The sequence below is a fragment of the Manis pentadactyla genome, chromosome 3 (assembly GCF_030020395.1).
Source record: "Manis pentadactyla isolate mManPen7 chromosome 3, mManPen7.hap1, whole genome shotgun sequence".
In the NCBI taxonomy this organism is placed as follows: Eukaryota; Metazoa; Chordata; class Mammalia; order Pholidota; family Manidae; genus Manis; species Manis pentadactyla.
Window position 1 is genome coordinate 190,987,420 of NC_080021.1, and position 19,585 is coordinate 191,007,004.

At 37.1% G+C, this 19,585-nt stretch overlaps 1 protein-coding gene across 2 annotated transcripts in view; it reads right to left on the reverse strand.

Moving 5' to 3' along the window:
• Positions 1-18,070, reverse strand: part of TEX10 (testis expressed 10) — a 44,858-nt gene extending 26,788 nt beyond the window's left edge. For both annotated transcript variants that reach the window (XM_036888382.2, XM_036888384.2), the window contains exons 1-7: positions 17,891-18,070; positions 15,776-15,964; positions 13,629-14,341; positions 12,996-13,239; positions 8,328-8,440; positions 1,460-1,698; positions 609-744 (exon numbers count right to left, since the gene is read on the reverse strand). In XM_036888382.2, coding sequence (XP_036744277.1) covers positions 609-744; positions 1,460-1,698; positions 8,328-8,440; positions 12,996-13,239; positions 13,629-14,341; positions 15,776-15,955 — 1,625 coding nt within the window. In that variant the 5' untranslated portion in view covers positions 15,956-15,964; positions 17,891-18,070. The remainder of the gene's footprint in view (positions 1-608; positions 745-1,459; positions 1,699-8,327; positions 8,441-12,995; positions 13,240-13,628; positions 14,342-15,775; positions 15,965-17,890) is intronic.
• Between the last annotated feature and the right edge of the window lie 1,515 nt (positions 18,071-19,585).

Consider the following 19,585-nt stretch of genomic DNA (forward strand, 5'->3'; position numbering starts at 1 on the left):
AACCTCATAGTAGTAGGAGAATTTAGATAAATTATGAAAAGCTCCTGCTTGAAGACCCAATATGGTTCAACAACTCCCTATTTATATAAGGCATCCCAAATTTCTTTCATCCAAACATCTCTTCCTGTCCCAAATAAACCTCAAATTCACCATATCAGAAATTCAATCCTTTAATTCTATAGTTCTACTCTTTGTGTTGTCTATCTCAGCTGATAGCACCAAACTAAGTTAGAAACTTTCTCATCTTCTATTGCCTTCATTCTTACCACATGCCACAATATGTCACTAAGGGCTAGTGGTTCAACCTCCATAATTTTTATGGGAAGCAAAAGAAAAGGCTGAAGCTTTAGGTTGTTCCAATTGTCCTTTAGCTTTAAATGGACAAGTAGAAATATATGCTCAGAGGCTCCATATGTTCAGTTATATGTATTAATAATATCACTGGCACTATTACGTATCCTTCTTTACAAAATTTTGTAAATTTTCTTAAATGCAACCAAGTAAGATAAAAAGAATGGACTTCTCCAAAGATTTATTCACTCTATCATCTTAACTAAACATACTACAAAATAATCTGGTGACACAAAGTCAAAGTAAATGAAATTTACCTGACTCTGTAAGATCTCAGTTCTTCTTTCTGATAGATTTTACTGAAAAACTTGAGTAACAATGTCCGAACTGGAAGGAGAAGGCCCCTCTGCTGATATAATGTATAAACTGCCTTGATGAGAGACTCCGTAGACTCTAAAAAGGAGGAGAAACAACTGCATATAAATAAAAAATGTTTCTTTACCAGTCCCCAAATTTCTCTAATCGCACATAAGTACTTTACTTTGTTCCTATGACATAGATCTTAGCCACAAACTGATGACTATCATCAAAGTACTATAGCAATGGCCTAATATAAAAGTCAAATCAACCAGAGATTACGGTATAAATTATCCTAAAGGACGACAAACCTAGGTAGGGATGACAAAAAACAGGATATTAGAAGGGTTAATAAGATAGTAACCAAATAGGAAAGCTTTATTTTTGAATGAAAAGGATTAGTAAGTCACACTAAAAACTGACTCAGTATGACATAAGTTCAAGCTAGAAAAAAGGTAAAGAGACAAGCAGGATATTCATTTTATTTGGATCAATTTCTAGTCAAATTAGAAGAGGTTATTTCTTCATCATTAGGCTTGATGATCTTTCCTTTTAATAACACCTACCTTCTTTTACTCCAAGTCTGTAATCTACTAGAAATCTGATCAGTTTGCTTCAGAGTGGACCTACCCACTGGGAAAGATGTTCTGAGCCATAAACGATTTCAGTAGATAGTTCTTTGTAATTATGCTACCTACCTTTTTATAGCTTGAACACAATTAACCTGACTACATGTAATGTTTGCAAGTCATCAGTTAACAACATGCATAAGAGCTCCTTTCTCATATAAGGACAAAGTAGCACCACCTACCTCTGGTTGGCTGTATCTGCATTAACCTCCACGATACTCCAAGCAATCTGTTCAGCTGCTTACTATTTAGCCTAGAACCATCTTCAAGGGTCTCTGTCACAAATTTCCTTATTGTTTCTATCCAGTTGGAATCCTTCTGCAAAGTTGAGGCATTTGCCAGGGAGACCATGATATCAGATAGTGTTAAATTCAGTAAGAGATGATCCACATTATTGGAGAGACTCGTGCACTGCTTGATGCTAAAAACAAAGACACACTCATCTATAAAGTGTTAGATCTACCATGCCTACTTCACTTAAAATACTTAAAATAACCTATCAGTGGGTCAAAAAATATTTCCATCTAGAATAAACTGCCAAGAAGACAGGTAGGTAGGCAAAGTTTAGGCCACTGTTTTGTAAACAAACCATTCACTATTAAATCAAGGTTGCTAAGGCATGAATTAATAAAAGTCTATAACGCTCAATTCATTACCCAAGCTGCTATTCACACAAAAAGTAAAGGCCCTTGTAACATTGCTTGGTTCTTAAGAGTAATATGGAAGTAAGACTTGAGAATCTTAATACACTTGAAGATTTTTTTTTAAAGCAGATACTTCTATTTGAATGAGGCAAAGTTGACCTTGCCTTTGGTTCCAAATAATCATGAAGAGAATAATTTCTCCTGGCCACAATTTCCTTATGTGTGAAATAAGGACTGGTACAGATAAGCACTGTCTGAAACAACTTAATTTTATGATTCACATATTAAAATCAGTTTTTTCTAGTCAAATAAAACACATTTCTTTCAAAGCTTGAAAAAAATTTCCAAAAACCTCAAACAGAATACCGTAATAAAAACAAAATTTCCAAGTTAGACAAGCAATAATCATTTCAGCTATGGTATGTTCAATAGCAGGGCCTACTTTTTCATGCTCAGAACAATATAAAGTTGATTAAAATAAAAAATCTCAGACTAACATATTTTAAAGGAAAAGGTTAATCCTGGATTAAGCACGAGCAAGGACACAACAGTGAGGAACCACAAACACACAGGAAGGGAAAAAGAATTTTTTTCCCTATTTTATTTCCTAAGGGCTATCGGATCATCAAATATAGGGCTAGAAACAACAAATGAGCCTGGAAAGGTAATATGGGAGCAGATTTTAAACAGTTGGAAGCTAAGGACACTAAAATTAATTCTGCAGGCACACATGGTTGAAAATTTCTTTGATGGGTGATTTTGTGGATGGAAAAATGAAAGCTACAAGACCATAAAGAAAGATGGCTATAGTATGGCTACTGTACCAATCTAGGTAATAGATGACAAATGCCCTGAGAAAGGGAAGACATTTAGGAAAAATTAAAAGCTGGATTTCAAGTTTGCTTAAGGGTATACCTGTGTGAGAATTTGAGGATGGTAGGGATTGGAGGAATCAAGGATTCAAGCACTGGTGACAGTGTAGAGATGATACAGCAGAGAGAGAAGTAAAGATCCAGAAAACATACTCTACTTTTCTTCTTTTGAGCTTGAAATGTCTCAGTTATAAATCTACACACTGACTACCAAAAGACAACTCAATGTACAAGTCTGACACTGGAAGGAGAGGTCTGAGCTATTTAACAGAAATTAACCACACGACCACTCATGGCTGTAAAAAAACCTGAGCAATCTAGTTTTTATTTTGTGTAATCATATTTCCAGCTAAAAACTGGGAATTCTATCCATAAGGAAGGAAAGAATGAAAACTTGGACAGATGACTAGCAGTCTACACCACAAACTGAAAATTACCATTAGGTTCTTTGTCAAACTACTCAGTGCCCCAAACCAGGCACATTTAACACTAAATAGAACACTAAAACTCAATTGCAACATTTCTTCACCACAGGTAGAGATTTCCAAGCTCTCTCAAGTTGCATAATGTTACTGTCTGGAATAACAGACACTGCAAACTTCAGAGAATTCATTCTGTTACTCTAGTAATATATACAAAATTTTAACGAATGAATATACCAACCATTAATTCTACAAGGGAGACAGGCCACTGAGGAAACTCCTATTTTCAGTAATGACAGTGTAGGTATTAGAACAAATCCCCTTCCTGAAAATAATTTTAAAAGCTGGATGAAGGCATTTTTAAAAATCTCAAAACCATTCAAGGGCTAACATGGTAAGAAACATTTACTGGAAAATCTAGAAAAGAGCGAGAATGCAGAACTCAAGGTTCAGTCCTGAGAGCAACTGCCAATTCCAAAGAAAAAGCTGCAAGACTGAGGTAACCTTTCGGTGGCCTCAAAGGGAAAAGTCAAAGTCCAGAGCCTGCCACACATGAGGACTTCAGTGTATTATCCAGGGTAAAAGTGAGTGGAAGTCAGACAACATAGGCAAACATCTCCTGAATACAAGCATGAGCAACTTCTTCCTGAACCCATCTCCTTGAGAAAGGGAAACAAAAGCAAAAATGAACTCATGCGACTACATCAAACTGAAGTTTTTGTATGGCAAAGGACATCATCAACAAAACAAAAAGGCATACTACAGTATGGAAGAATATATTTGTAATGACATATCCGACAAGGGGTTAACATCCAAAATATATAAAGAACTTACACACCTCAGCACCCAAAAAGCAAATAACCCAATTAACAAATAGGCAGAGGATATGAAGAGATGGTTCTCCAAAGAAGAAATTCAGATAGCCAACAGACACATGAAAAGATGCTCCACATTACTAATCATAAGGGAAATGAGGATTGAAACCACAATGAGATATCACCTCACACCAGTTGGGATGGCCAGCATGGAAAAGACAAGAACAGCGGATGTTGGCAAGGATGTGGAGAGGGGGGAGCCCTCCTACACTGCTGGTGGCAATGTAAGGTAGTTCAACCATTGTGGAAAGCAACGTGGAGGTTCCTCAAAGAACTAAAAATAGAAATACCATTTGACCCCGGAATCCCACTCCTTGGAATATACCCAAGGAATACAACTTCTCAGATTCAAAAAGACATATGCACCCCTATGTTCATCGCAGCACTTTTTACAATAGCCAAGATATGGAGGCAGCCTAGGTGTCCATCTGTGGATGAATGGATAGAGAAGGTATGGTACATATACACAATGGAATACTATTCAGCCATAAGAAAGAAACAAATCCTGCCATTTGCAGCAACATGGAGCTGGAGGACATTATGCTCAGTGGAATAAGCCAGGCGGAGAAAGACAAATGCCAAATGATTTCCCTCATTTGTGGAGTATAACAATGAGGCAGAACTGAAGGAACAGAATGGCAGCAGACTCAGAGACTCCAAGAATGAACTAGTGGTTAGTTACCAAAAGGTAGGGGTGTGGGAGGGCGGGTGGGGAGGGAGGGAGAAGGGGACTGAGGGGTATTATGTTTAGTACACATGGTGTGGGGGATCACGGGGAGAACAGTGTATCACAAAGAAGGGACATAGTGGATCTCTGGCAACTTGCTGCACTAATGGATAGTGACTGCATTGGGGTATGGGTGGGGACTTGATAATATAGGTAAATGTAGTAACCACATTGTTTTTTCATGTGAAACCTTCATAAGAGTATATATCAATCATACCCTAATAAAAAATAAAAAATAAAAAATAAAAAAAGTGAGTGGAAGTAAAACCAACTTACAGATAAAACCTAATCCCAGTTTTGCCATTATCCTAGCAGTTTAAGTAACAGTGCTTCCCAAATAAATCCATAGACTCAACACATTCCAATCAAAATCCCAGCAAGCTATTTTGCAGTTATCAACAAACTGATTCTAAAGCTTACACAAAAAGCAAAAGACCTAGAATATCCAACACAAGACTAGAACAGAACACAGTTGGATTACTCATACTACCCAATTTCAAGGCTTATTATACAACTATAGTATCAAGACAGAACAGTATTGGTGAAAGAAGAGACACACATAGGTTAAAGGAATATAGAGCTCTAAAACTGACCCATAAATATACAGTCATCTGATCTCTGATGAAGGAGCAAACACAACTCAATGGAGAAAGGAGGATAGTCTTTAAAACAAATGGTGCTGGACCAAATGGACAGAAATTCTGTAATTAAAAAATAAAAATAGAAAATAAATTTAATGTATTTGTTCAACTATAATTAAACAAAACTAAAGAATTAAAACCTGGAAGGTGCATGATAAAGAAAAGAGAAATAGATAGATGACTTAAGTACTTTAACAAAGATTTAATTGGAGTCTATAGGAAATGAGAGAAATGGGACTGCAACCATCTTTTAAAACACAGTGAGGATTTTTCAGATGTTTTAAAGACATTTTACTGAAGATTCAATATCTCCAATAAAGAAGCCCCCTGAATCCCAGGAAGAATAAAAAAGAAAACTACACCTGAGAAATATCATTGTAAAACTGCAGAAAACACGATCAGGAGAAAAATCTTAGGAGGGGGGGAAAAAGGAACTTTTAAAGTAGTAGTAGACTCACTGCTAACTTAACACAGCAATGAAAACCAGGAAAGTAAAGTGTTACTGTGCTCCAAGAAAACTGCGAAACCTAGAACACTATATTCTACTAAAAGTCTTCAGAAATGCAGAAATATTTTTATAGTGTAAGAAAAAAAAAAAGTCGAGCAGATTCTAAATGATTGCAGACAGACAAGATACATGAAAAGAAGAGCAAAAATGTAGGAAACATATGGAAAGAACTTGGGGGATGGATACAAATTCTCCAAAATACTAATTTTTGCTTAAAGCTCAGATTGTATGATTGGTATAAACACTGTCAATTGTTTTCTTGCAATCAATAGGGTTTCTTTGTTCATTTTTGAGAAAATAAGTGCCAAATATCCAAGTTTGTCTGTCATTCATTCAAGTTAAAATTGTGTCCATCACAGGAAAACATTTACAAGTCTAACAGTCACACAGGGTATTTCCTTGAAACAACCATAATTTCATCACAGAGTATTAAAAATGTTTTCTCAAGGGTTGTGACTTAATAAAATTAGTAATTTTTACTGCTTCATTAAAGACAATTTTACGCAAAGTTGACGTGCCCTTTTAAACTAAGTGTGTGGTGGTGAAAAATACAATGTCTACTAGAACAGTTTAGTGCCACTGCCTTAATTTGTGCTAAGATACCAGCAAGTCTTACCCACGATTGCTTTTGTACCACCAATGCAAATGTCAGAACAGTGAAAAAGGGAAATAATGTCTGAATAATTGTGAAAATAGTTCTGACATTGTGGTCTGGGGTCACAGACCGCACTTTGAGAACTGCTGTCTTAGTTTAATGGCATAAGAGTAATTAAGCTAGCTAACTCTAATTAACTGTGTCAAAACAACAATGATCTACTGCTTAAAGGAAATCCCAGTAAGCTCCCTTCCTACCTCCACCTAGTTTGTTCTGTTCCTTTCTCATAAGGCTCTCCGGAAGTGGTACCCCTCAGGAATTTCAGATTCTGGATGTTCAATGGAGTCCTTATTTAAACTAGTTAGGAAAACTCTGTATAATACACCCAAGAAATCTCTTCTTATCAAGTAACCTTTCATACCTTTCCAGATGATCTTTTATTTTAGCCTTAACAGACCTTTCTATTCAACTTATTATAGGAAACCCAGATTTCTTCTACAGATTAAACTGCAAGTCAATTTCCTTTTGACCTTTCATTCCTTAAGTACTCATTTCTTGTTGCACTTTCTTTCTCTGGTGCTTAATCTGTCTTCGGATTCCCAAAAAGAAATCTATTTGTTAGTACATTTTTCTAAAATACAATCATTCACATACTGCCTCAACTATTATTTACTGTAATGTTTCTTTAACATGGCTCACTTTTTAAAAACAAATATTTCTAAAAGAAAACTTTCTATTACTATAAAACACAAATCAGCCTTTCCTTATTTATACACTTTGCAATAAACTCCCAACCACGATTTAATCAATCTCAGCCTGCTAAATCAAAGCTCTCCATTCACTCTGAAAAAAATGAAGTTGACCCTTGAATAATTCAAGGGTTAGAGGCACCACCACGCACACAGTCAGAAACCTACATATAACCTGACTCCCCTAAAACTTAACTACTAAAGGTCTACTACTGACAGGAAACCCTACCAATAACATAAACAGCTGATTAACACCTATTTTGTATGGTGTGTATTATACACTGTATTCTTATAATAAAGTAAGCTAGAGGAAAAAAAATGTTTTTTCAAATTGTTGCACATCCCCAAATATCTTTCCAATACACTTATGGGAAAAAAATCCATGTATGAGTGGAACCATGTTATTTAAACCCATGTTGTTTAAGGGCCAACTATAATTTTCCCAACATACCAGAAAATTGTCCCAACCAGTAAACTACTCCAATCAGCAGTGAACTTTTGCTCACAAGTTGATTTATAGGCTTACCTTTTTTTTAAACTCTACCTTCGAAACCATAACCCTTTCTGTTCATTTTACAAAAGAAAATTATTTTTCTCCAATTAGCATTCTCCCTTCAGGATACCGATAATAGTTTCATTACCAGTTTCCTCGTGTATAAATGAGAGCAGAACTTGATGACTTTTAGATACTTTCACTTAGAGATTCAATAATTACATAGTGCCTCTCCCAAATAAACCACCCACCCCAGCAAATTTTATTAAACTTATATTTACATCATTTGATACTTGACACTCAGTATCTTCACTTCATGAATCTTAAAAAAACAAAACTGTTAATCCCCAGACTTAAAGTGACCCGTTCAAGATCAGACATATTGCAGCAAGCATTTATTTATTTATCCACAAAATATAGATATAAACAACTCAGTGTATAAAGTTCCCAGTTGAAGGCTCTTTCCTGATAATTTCAGGTTAAATTATTTTTCAAGTCTTTGTACTAGAAAAGAATCACAATACCTTTTATTTGTCTCTTTCCTTCTGTGCTTGGTTATTTCTTTTAAGGCATATGGGAAATTACTCATAAAATGGTGTTTGAAATCAATAAGATAATTCTTTCGAAGCCATGACTCCTATTAAAATAAGCAAAGATTAGAAAATCTGCAAGAAACAATTTTAAATAACCAATAAAACTAAAGAGAAATTTGACAACTTGTCAATATTTAACTATAAATTTACCACTGTAACAAACCTTTTGTTCATGATATTATATGTAAATAAATTTTAAAATCAAAATAAACTGTTAGGCCATCCAACTTTCACCCACAAATCTTTCCAGAGCTTACTTACTTTTACTTGCATTTTATCTACTTTCAAGAGAAAAGGAAGATTTAAGAAAATCCTGAATTTGAACCACTTAATGCAGTTATCTGTAACGTATACATGAAAGTCTTCTACCTAGTGTTCTATTTATACTATAATTCTATTCCCCAGCAATTTCATTATTTCCCATTTACAGGTATTTAACACTTTCACAAACCAATACACTTCTCTAAAATTATTCAGCAGTATTTGCAAATGTATTATTCTCTCCTACTCAAAACACTAATTTCAAATTATAACATTCTTATTTCTTCCTATGCAGAGAACCAACCAGTCATTTTGCCAGGAACTAAGGGATTTCTTGGGATGTGAGACTTGAGGTGCTAAAACAGCTGGTCACCTTAAAGCTCCTTAATATCCTTTCCTAAATTCTTCTCTTCTTCCTAACCTATGTATGTATAGTTGACATCTCCTCTTGGACTTCTAACAGGCATCTTAAATATAACATGAATAAACTGAACTCTACCCACTCTACCCACCAGCAGTCACCCTGTCATTTGAACTGTTAACAGAGGCATCATCCTTGCTCCTCTCTCTTTGACTAAGCACACTACCAATCCTTCTGGCTTTACCAGAATCCAGCTGCTTCTGCTTCTCATCATTTCAACAACTAGTTACCATTCTACTCCAAGCCACCATTCGCTTACCTAGACTACTGCAATAGCCTCCTAACTGGGCTTCCTCTTGCCCTGCCAAAGAACAGTTCTCTACATAGCAGCCAGTGATACTTTTAAAACATAAATTATGATTCAAAATAATATAGGAAGGGAGTAAAGGAACAGGAATGTGTATGTAGGGTAGGGCTGGTTATCCACAGGATGGTCAGTCTAAGTTTGGGCTCCACAGTTTTGATACAGCTGGATGGTGAATGCTTGGGATTCATTGGTATTCTATTTCTAAATTCAACATAATAAAGTCAAACATAATTTAGATCATGCCACTCCTCTGCTCAAACCCCTCTAATTTAGTCTTTCACCACACTCAGGTTAAAATCCAAACTCCCTAACATGGACCACAGGGTCCCACGTGATCTGACTACTGCCAGTTTTTCTCCCTCATCGTCTACCATTCTTCCAGTAGCTCTTTTGCACAGGCCTCTATGCTGTTCCCCAAATACGTCAAAACTGTTCACACTTCAGGGCCTCTGCACTTGATGTTCCCTATACCTGGAAGGTTCTTCCCACAAGTCTTCACAAGATTTGCTTTTACATCATTCAGTGACTTTCAAATGTCCTGAAAGCATTTCCTAACTACCTATGTAAAATATCTCCCACTCACTGTTTCTGCATATGTTCTCTTTTCTTCGCACTTTACTTTCATCTTTCTTCCTAGTAGTGACATTACTTATCTGTCATTATCAACCCCACCGGAAATTAAGTACTGTGAGGATAAGCACCTTGCTCATGTTCATCTCTGTATTCCCAAGGACCTCGAAAAGCACCTGGCACAATGCAGGGCAGCATTATTCAACAGACCTTCCTGCAATAATGAAACTATTCTATTGTCTGTGTTATCCAATACAGTAGCCACTGGCCACATATAGCTACTGAGCACTTGAAATGTGGCTAGTGTGACTGAGGAACTGAATTTTAATTAAATTGCCACATTTATAGATGCTCAACAAATCTTTGATGCATGGTTGCATCTGACTGTTCTTCACAAATTCTAATCCTCATGGGACAAAAAAACAGCCAATGAGACATACAAAAAGTAGCAAGCATTAAAATACAAAGCTAAGGAAAAATTTCTATAGTGTATAGTTAAAATACTAAGCCTGAGCTATTAATACATGACTCCAAAACCCAAGGTAAATGAAAAAGTTAACATTAAATTTTATTTCATTTTTAAAACTAGCTATATATTAAGGATATACAAAGTATATCAGAAATAAGCAACCTCAGTTAAGATATGAGTACTCAACCACTTCAATTAAGATTTAATTTATCTTGACATTTCTTTTCAAATCAAAGATCAAAGATTTCAAATTTCTAGAAAGGTTTTTAAAAATACTACATGGATATATATGAAATTTCTCAACCTTACAGCAATACTAACAAACTATATGTATTTAACAAAACCTAAAAGTAAGCAGTCTGTTATCCTAAGACTAATCAATCCACATGCCAATTTATCAATAGAACTAGCCTATACATTTTCTGAGAGAAAACAACTACAATTCAGCCTGTAGTACATGATTTGAGTTTAAGGCCATGGAATGCCATTTCAGTCCTCCCAAAGTTTGAGCTGCTACAGGTCATCCAAAATCTTAACTACTAAGCTATAACTGAAGGTGAATGAAAGAGGGAAAAACAGTGGGAATGGCAATAAAAATAAAGTGCATTTTAATATTACCTTATATAGCTAACATACATATTTATACTTTGCCTCTAAGATAATGGATCATACCTTATCCAGATATTAAACAGAGTAAGTTTGCCAAGGAAAATTAGAGAATTCTACCAGTGGATCCTTTTAAATACTATTCCTCTTTGAATTAAACCCCCTCAGTTTATTTCAATTTTATATAGTATCCCAATTTAGTATTCCTCATAGCCTTCAACAGTCTATGGGAAACAGCTTCTGAACTTAATATCCTATGTTAATGAACTGCTAATATAGTCACATTATAATAACAGAATTCTAAAGCATACTACTTTCAATATCCATAAAATTAAGGCAGTATTTAATCCTTTGTCAGTATTATCTGAATGATAGTAGATGAACCCAAACTAGCACAATCTAATGAGTTTGCATTTGGGTCTACCATCTACCTAATTACAAATATTATCACTAGAGCAATAACAAAAATTAATCACTGCCCATATGTAACTAACACCAAAATGTTTGGGATTTCTTTTTTCTCAGCTTTCTAAAAATGAAGGAATAGTTGAGTATCATTACTTGTACTTTCTATCTTAGCCTTTCAGATGAAAATAGATCCATTCAAGAATGAAAATAACATATACTTTTCTAAGAAGCTATATTACTGTTACCACCCTACATCACAGATTAATTGCCATAAAGGACAGCAACTTTGCTTCTATAAAATCATAAACTATATCCCTAACCATAATCAGTTTCTTGACAATTTATGAACTGAGTTGTAAGACAGGTTCAAAACTGTAATAAGAAAAGTGCCATCCTATTTGAAAAATCAATTCATGTAACACCCCTATAGATAATGGGTAATAGGTTAATAGCAATACAGCAAGCTCTTAAAAGCAGCACACACCTTAATATAATTCCATAATGCTTTTCAAGATTATCAAATACAGTATTTATCCCTAGTCTTATTTTACATGGCATACTAACACATTCTAAACTTCAGCTTGAAGTAAGAATTAAACCAAAAAACTGCCTTGTCAGTTTTGTACATATTGTAGGCAACTTCAAGGATTCACACTGAAGAGTCAAAAGTTCTTGCAAGAATTTGATAGCCAGATGCTTTAAGCTTTAAGTATTGTTCCTGTAGCTGCTGTTTTTAAGTGTGCTACACCATATTAATTTAGCACCAATTAATCTTAAAGCTTGTTCTTTACTTGTACTATGCACTTTATATTATATTCACTATAATATGACACTTTAAAAAAGGCTGCCAACACTCAGTTCTCCCCAAATAGCATGTAAATGTAAACTTACTCATCAAGAAACATGTCTTTACTCTCAGCTTTCTAGGAAGAAACTACTATATCACTTGGAATTCACTTAGATTAACCTCATTCACAACATACCTATAACTACAGCTTACCTACAAAGAATGTAACTTTTAGAAACATTTTCTGATTTTATATCCTTTATTAAGAAAAATAAAAAGCATACACTAAGCAAGTTTGTGTGTGGCTTCTTCTTTAAAACACAGTAGCTTAAAAATAATTCAGGATTGGTTATGAGATCTTCAGTTTGGTCCATTTCTGCTAAAATTGGCAGTATGGCACAAACTGGAAGAAACTACTTAATGAGCAACTTTTTAAATCCTATTAGAGGCCTCCAGGAACCAGAACATTCCTATAGCAATCTGCCATAAACAACACACTGTAACACTATTGTAAATTATATCTAATAAAAAAACAAATGAAATCAGACACATTAAGATATGCATTTCACTTTTTAAAAATTAAAAATACTCAGACAATAAATAATGTCATGAAATTTTTTTAATTTTTAGTTTTGGGCAAAAGTAAGAAGCAAGTTTACAGTTAAACCCTGGAAAATGTATAACCAATTAGTAAAAACATACTGATTTCTAATCTGCCCATCTACAATAAAAGGCATCACTGAGAAAATAAAGAACCCATTAGTTCTCACCAATTTATGGGTTTCATCATGCTGTTTAGAGAGTTTCCAGAGAAGGGAAATAATATTAAGAACTTGCTGCATAACCTGCAGAGGTTCTCGTTCTACACTATTTCCAACAGAAGCAGCAAGCTGTGGAGGCAGAGCTTCAATCCAGCATTCAATTAGCAATGGAAGTATTATCTCAATAAATCCTTTCAAGTTTTCAGTAGATGACAGGCCTTCATCCACACTGCTTATTCCTCCAACCAGGTACCTAATAAGGAAGGGTAAGAATGAAAAAACTGTTTAATGATTAGAAAATATTATTCCTTATTTAATTTAAATTTTAAGTATATAAAGTACAAGTAAAATCAGGCAGCATGAATTAATAATTACATTGATCACGATTAAGAAAAATAAAATTCTAAGATGACAAAGCCAAGAGACTATCAGTTTTACTTCTCATTAGGCTTTGCCAAAAATGAGTAAATTAATATACTTCCAAATGACTCCTCCCATCAGTAAATAAAATCAAATCATGAGTAACTATATGAAAACTAAGAAAGACAACCACTTGTCTTTCCACCATTAACCATCAATGGTCAGCAGTTACAATTCAATATAGGAAAACTTGAGTGTGGACATAACTGAAATCCTTCTTACCGTAGCCTGAACTGTGAACTGACATTTGGCTGTGAACCCCCATTTTCATAAACCTGGATGTGCTGCTGGTCGTTGGCATGTTCCTTCCAGTTGATAAAAATGGAGTTGCTAGTGGCATGGGGATTTTCTTTTTGTTCCTGAAGTCCTTCACTTTCTCTCAACCTAGTGGATCCATCTGCCAAGGCCTGAAGGAATTTACTGAGTCTCACTAAGACTTTCAGCCTCCACTGCTGAGAAGTGAGTCTCCGATTAGGATTTACAGAAAGTATCCAGGACTGGGATCTGTCTCTATTTACCAGTCCTTTGGACAGCTGCTGATGAGAAATAAGTTCTACAAAATTCTTAAGCAATATACTGCTACGGCCAGTAATTAGAGCTGGGTACTGTTCCAGCAGAATGTCCAAAACTTTTAAAGAGTCCTCCTGAATTCCTTCAGTAATGTGAGTCATGGCACTAGAGAGATGGGCACTTACCAAAGGAAAAAATGGAGAAATTTGTTCAGCTCGTATTTTGGGGGTCAGGAATTGAAGAAGTTGAACTGCTGCTAATCGTACATTAGCATCTTTATCTGTAAACACAGCAGTCACTTCACTTAATATGTTTGAAAGGTGTGCATCAATTATAAATGGGTATTGAGACAAAAGGTCTTTAAGTCCAAGAAGAGCACTTTGTTTAACCCCAGCATTGTAGTGATGCATCTGTGACAGCAAATCCTATGAATAAAAATAAAAATACAGGTTTTAGGTATATATGTATATATACACATTATAGCATTTTCAAATAAACATGCTACCTAAAACTAAGCTGATAAACTGACACTCCTTGGGCAAACTGCTTCAGTATTTTCTAAACATTATACAGTCTTTATTAGGATAAGAAACATACTTTTATCTTTAAACACATTATATAATTTCAGTTAGAATTTTCTTTTTTGAAATTAATCTGCATGCAGGCTTAGGCACACTACCATTTAAGGTGAAAACAATCACTACTATTTATAGACCTACTATGTACCAAATATGCAGTAGGTGCATTTATATAGTCTTAACAGACCTGTTCTGCCTTTTTTAAACGTTCTCCCTACTTCAAAATCTTTCAGGGTGTGTGGTATATTTTATTCAGAGTATAACACTTGACAATTTTATTTGTGGAATTTGTATCATCTTTGAAAAAAACAGCTTCAAATATCTTTTTGATATTATTTAATCTTTGGAGCTTAAAAACAAAAGTAGGAAACATGCATCCTCACAAAGACTTGTTCACAAATGCTCTCAACAGCCCACTCATAACAGTAAAAAGTGGAAACAACCAAATGTCGATCTGATGAATGATAAAATGTGACATAACTATGCACTGGAATACTATTCAATACAAAGGAATTAAGTACTGTTCTAATACACGTTACAAATGGATGAACCTCAAAAGCATGACTAGTAATAGAAGACCATATACTGTGTGATTCCATTTACATGAAAGGTCCGGGATAAGCAAATCTATAGACAAAAAAGTAAATTAATGAGTGCCTAGGGCTGGGCAGAAGGAATGGGGGGTGACTTCCAAGATACACAGTTTCTTTCTGAAGTGATTAAGATGTTCTAAAATCAGTGTATAGTGATAGTAGCATAACTCTGTAAATACATTAAAAAATGAATTGTACAGTCTAAATGGGTGAATTTTATTACATGTAAATTATTTTTCAATAAAACTGTTTAAAAATTTTAAGCTAAACTACTCTCAAATTTCAAATAACTTCACACATTTACTATGAATCTATAATAATCTATGTGCTATAAGGGTTCAAAAATGAGTAAGACAGGATCTTATGTTAACAAGCTATAAAAACAGCTGGAAACAGTCACATGAAAAACTTAATGCACGAAACACATTAAAAAGTTAAACATAAGATTTCCATATGATATATTAAATCACCAAATAAATACACAAGGGAGAAATCAGTAGGGTTTTAGTTGAGCAAGTCTTTCTGGAGCAGATGGGAAAGCAGCAGTAACTACCAGATTTGAGTAACAGATGAATTTCAAACTTTGGCCACTGATGAACCCTAAGAATTAGAACTTTTCACCAAAACATACCATTGTAGATGATTTCAAATAAAATCTTATTTTATCAAAACAATATTCACGAGTTACCTTTATGTTAAGTTTTCTATTGTTTGTTGGAAGTGTTACATCCTCTTTAAGTTGCTCTGGCAGATGTATAGTCTTTGTTTTAAAGTTTGTAACAGTAGCATTTTCTAACTTGGGCTTCTTTTTACCAACTTTTAGTTTTACTTTTTGAAAATCATCTTGGCGTTTTCTTTTTTTGGTCATTCTTGAGTGCTATTAATCAAAAGAATTAATTTTAAAATAATGTATAAAGACAAAAATAAGTCATAAAAGAATAAAGGTACTTTCTAACATTTATATTACTCTAGCTTATTTCAAATCAAGAATCAGGCCAACAGTGACTATGACAAAGGATCAAAATATTAAATGGAAAATACCTTTACAAAGTACAAAGAAAATTAAAAGACATTGTAAAGTGGAGTCAATAATAAGACAAGAGTCTTACCACCGGGTTGTCAAGATTTTTAACCATGGAACCTTTTGTCAAAATGGAAACCTGAAATTTTTTTCTACGGGAGACAGGGAGGAGGCTGGAGAGGGGTAGAAGGCAGCAATTGCTAGAGAGAAATATTTGTATCTGCTGAGAAGCTCCTGCCTCTAGACACCCCTGAAGAACTTTTAGTAAACCAAAGTTGGAAACCAAAGTTACTATTTAATGCAGACTAAAATTGCTAGAAAAATTTTCATGAACCTAAGCTGAGTGCTTAAAATATGGGTAAGATTCAGATATACAGCAAGGAGCACTAATGAGCAAGGAAAATGGTGTAAATCAAGAGTACAGGGGATAAACCAGTATAGGCAAAAATGAAGATACCAGCATTTCGAACACCAAGAAAAGTTCAGACTAGTTAACACTATCCCCCCCAAAAAGGATAGAAAGCAATAAAAAAGGAAATACAGTGTAACAGAGGGTTAAGAAACAAAGACCAGCTAAACCACTACTATAATAAAGAACTCTGGCATAACCATGTCATCCTGCACCTCTCCCTCTTCACATTCTTTCAACTTACAGCCAAATCTATCCACTTACACATTAAATCTTTGATCTGTGCTCCTACCTATTCCCAAGCCACTTCTTAAGTCCTCTATTTCTACCCTAAGCTGTTCAATAGTTTTCCTGAGTTGTATGCTGGCCTTGGCTCTAGTGTCCACTTCCCAATCCATTCACTAGTCAGTCACAAGAGAGCTTTTTCTAAACACACATCTGACCAAGGCTCAGGAGCTTTCAGTTGCTCCTTTATTCCCCTATAGTAAAAACTCCTTAGCTTGACCTATCAGGTCCATCTTAACTTCCTCTCCAGCTTTATGTTCCCACGAGCTAACGTCTATCTAAAAATTAGACTCCTATTCGTGCTAACAGCTCAATTCTCCTTGATGGCTTTTCCACATGCATGCTGCACAAATAATGAATTCTGCCTTCTATATACACCCACTGAGATAGGGAACCGTATTCCAGTAGTTCATCTGCAATCTCCTTTACCCTAATTTCCAACTTCTTTTCCCAAAAGAAGTCAAGGAGAAATCATCCTGCAGTTGGCGTTTGGTAATTTGCTCTCTAACCCCTTACGCTCTCGAGTTCCTGCAAACTCTACTGAGCGGGCCAAACGGAGACACTAGACTTCCCGAGAAAGCAAATGCCCCATACGGGGGCTACTAGAGCGAACAGACGATGCCGTTCGACTCCAAACAGATCGCTTACCCCTCCACACCCGGAGGGCGAGAGGGCCGACTGAGAAACTGCTCATCCCCACCTCCTGTCTTGGGTCCTGCATCCCCGAAGTGAAGACCCCGTGGGTTGTAGGAAATTCGATTTTCCCACTCCTACAGAGGGCGGTCAGAACCACAGTCAGGGAAGCGTGGCGCAACCTACGTACACTGGCCTGAAAGTCTCTCAGACTCGAAATCGCGCCAACCAGCCCAGCCACTTGAAGCACTTCAAACGCCCGAGGGGCGCCCCGCCCCCGCACTGCCCCGCTCCGCACCCAGGCCCCCTGGGCAGGGGCGCCGCGGCCAGGACGCCGGGGGCACAGACCTGCCCCCGCCCATCCTCTCAGCCTGGGCCGCGGGGCCGGGGGGCGATGGCCCCGCGCGCCTTCTCCCACCCCAGGAGGCCCGGCCCGACGGGCGGCGGCCGCCCACCTGAGAGGCTGGCCGGGACCAGGGCGTGGAAGCACAGCGGGAGAGCGTCCGAGCAGAACCCCACGGGATGACAGCGTGAGCCACCGGCCTCAGCCTCTCGCTCCCCGAGTGTGTTTTCAAATCGCTTCGTCCTCACGCGGCCGCGTCTCCTTCCGCCGCCCGGAAATCAGGACTCCTCCCCCGCCGCGCCGCGCTCACGTGACCGCCGCCCGCAGCCGCGCGCAGCCCGAGAGGCGGGAGCTGTAGCCATAGGCCACGCCCCCGGGAGGAGTCGGCCAGCGCCGGAAACCGCCTGCGCTCCAGGAAGCCGAGGGAGGAGAGAGGAGGGTGCGGGGTCTGAAGAGAAAGCTTGTACGCAAATCCAAGACCCAGCGTCCCGGGTCTGCACTGCCGGAAGGGTCGTCCTGTTTACAGCTCTTTGAGAGCGCATCTTTCCTCACCCCGCTAGACCAAGGCTTTTCAGACTTGGAGCCACATTCAAGGAGGAGTATGAGTTGAACTGAATTGGGAAAGGGAAAGTTTGGCGGCCAGAACCATAAACTTCCTAAGAACACTAACCTTGATGGAGCAGTTAAGAATTACTTGACCAAGGCAAAATACACCTCGTAGCCTGAGCCTGAAAGTCTTCAGGAAGGATTTTTCCTAATATTTACGTTTCTCAGCACTAAGATTCCTGCTACTGAAATTAAGTGAGCCCAGGGAAATTATGGGAGGAACTAAAATGCCTAGAGAGGAGATAAGGAAGCAAGAAGAATGGGCCTTTGAAAGGTAGTCTTGTCAAAGACTGGGCAGTGGTGAAGGAAAGAGCCCTCGGTATGGTTTTTAGGCCTTGATTCTAATTTGTCTCTACAGCTTACTACATAAAAGGCTTCTTAAAACTGACCATGCTATGAGCCTCAGTTTACTGGGTAGGGATTCAGAGCAATGTCTGAGGTTGGGGGGGAGATCCAAGCTCTGGGACTAAGTCCATACCTATTCTAATTAGAGAATAAAAAGACCCAGATACCCATCCTTCCCACCCTCCCAACACAGCCATACTACTACAATTTGCCTTGAATCCACCATAAACAACATTTAGTAGTCATCAGCATCATACGACATTACATGGTATTAAAAGTTAGGAGACTGAATCAGAAGAGGAAAGATTTATTGCCAACCAGATGTGTCCTCTGAACTCCGGGCTCAAATCTAACATTTCCTTTGGGTATCTGGTTTATATCTCAAAATCAGCATGTTCAAAATGGAAGTCCTGTTTCTTACCCCTGAAACTTCATCTCAAATAGCAACTCCATTCTCCCAGTTATTCAAGCCAAAAACCCAAAGGAAGGCTTCTTTCTTTCACGTATCTAATCCATCAGGAGATTCTGTTGATTCTACCTTCAAATACATCCTGACTTCCACCACTTACCACCACCTCCCTTGCTACCATCATGGGCCAAGCCATCTCATTATCACTGTAAAAAGCCTCTGAGCAAGTCTGGTTTCCGCCATTCAGTCTAGTGTCTTCCTCCTAGAGTCTAATACCAGCAGAGCAGCTGTGTGATTATTTTAATATCTAAGTCGGATCAGGTCTCTCTTTTGCTCAAAGCCCTCAATAACTTCCCATTTCATTCGGCATTTCATTTAAAGTAAAAACAGAGTCCTTAGGAAGGCCTTAAGTCTGCCATATTCTGACACATCCCTTAACCTGGGGGC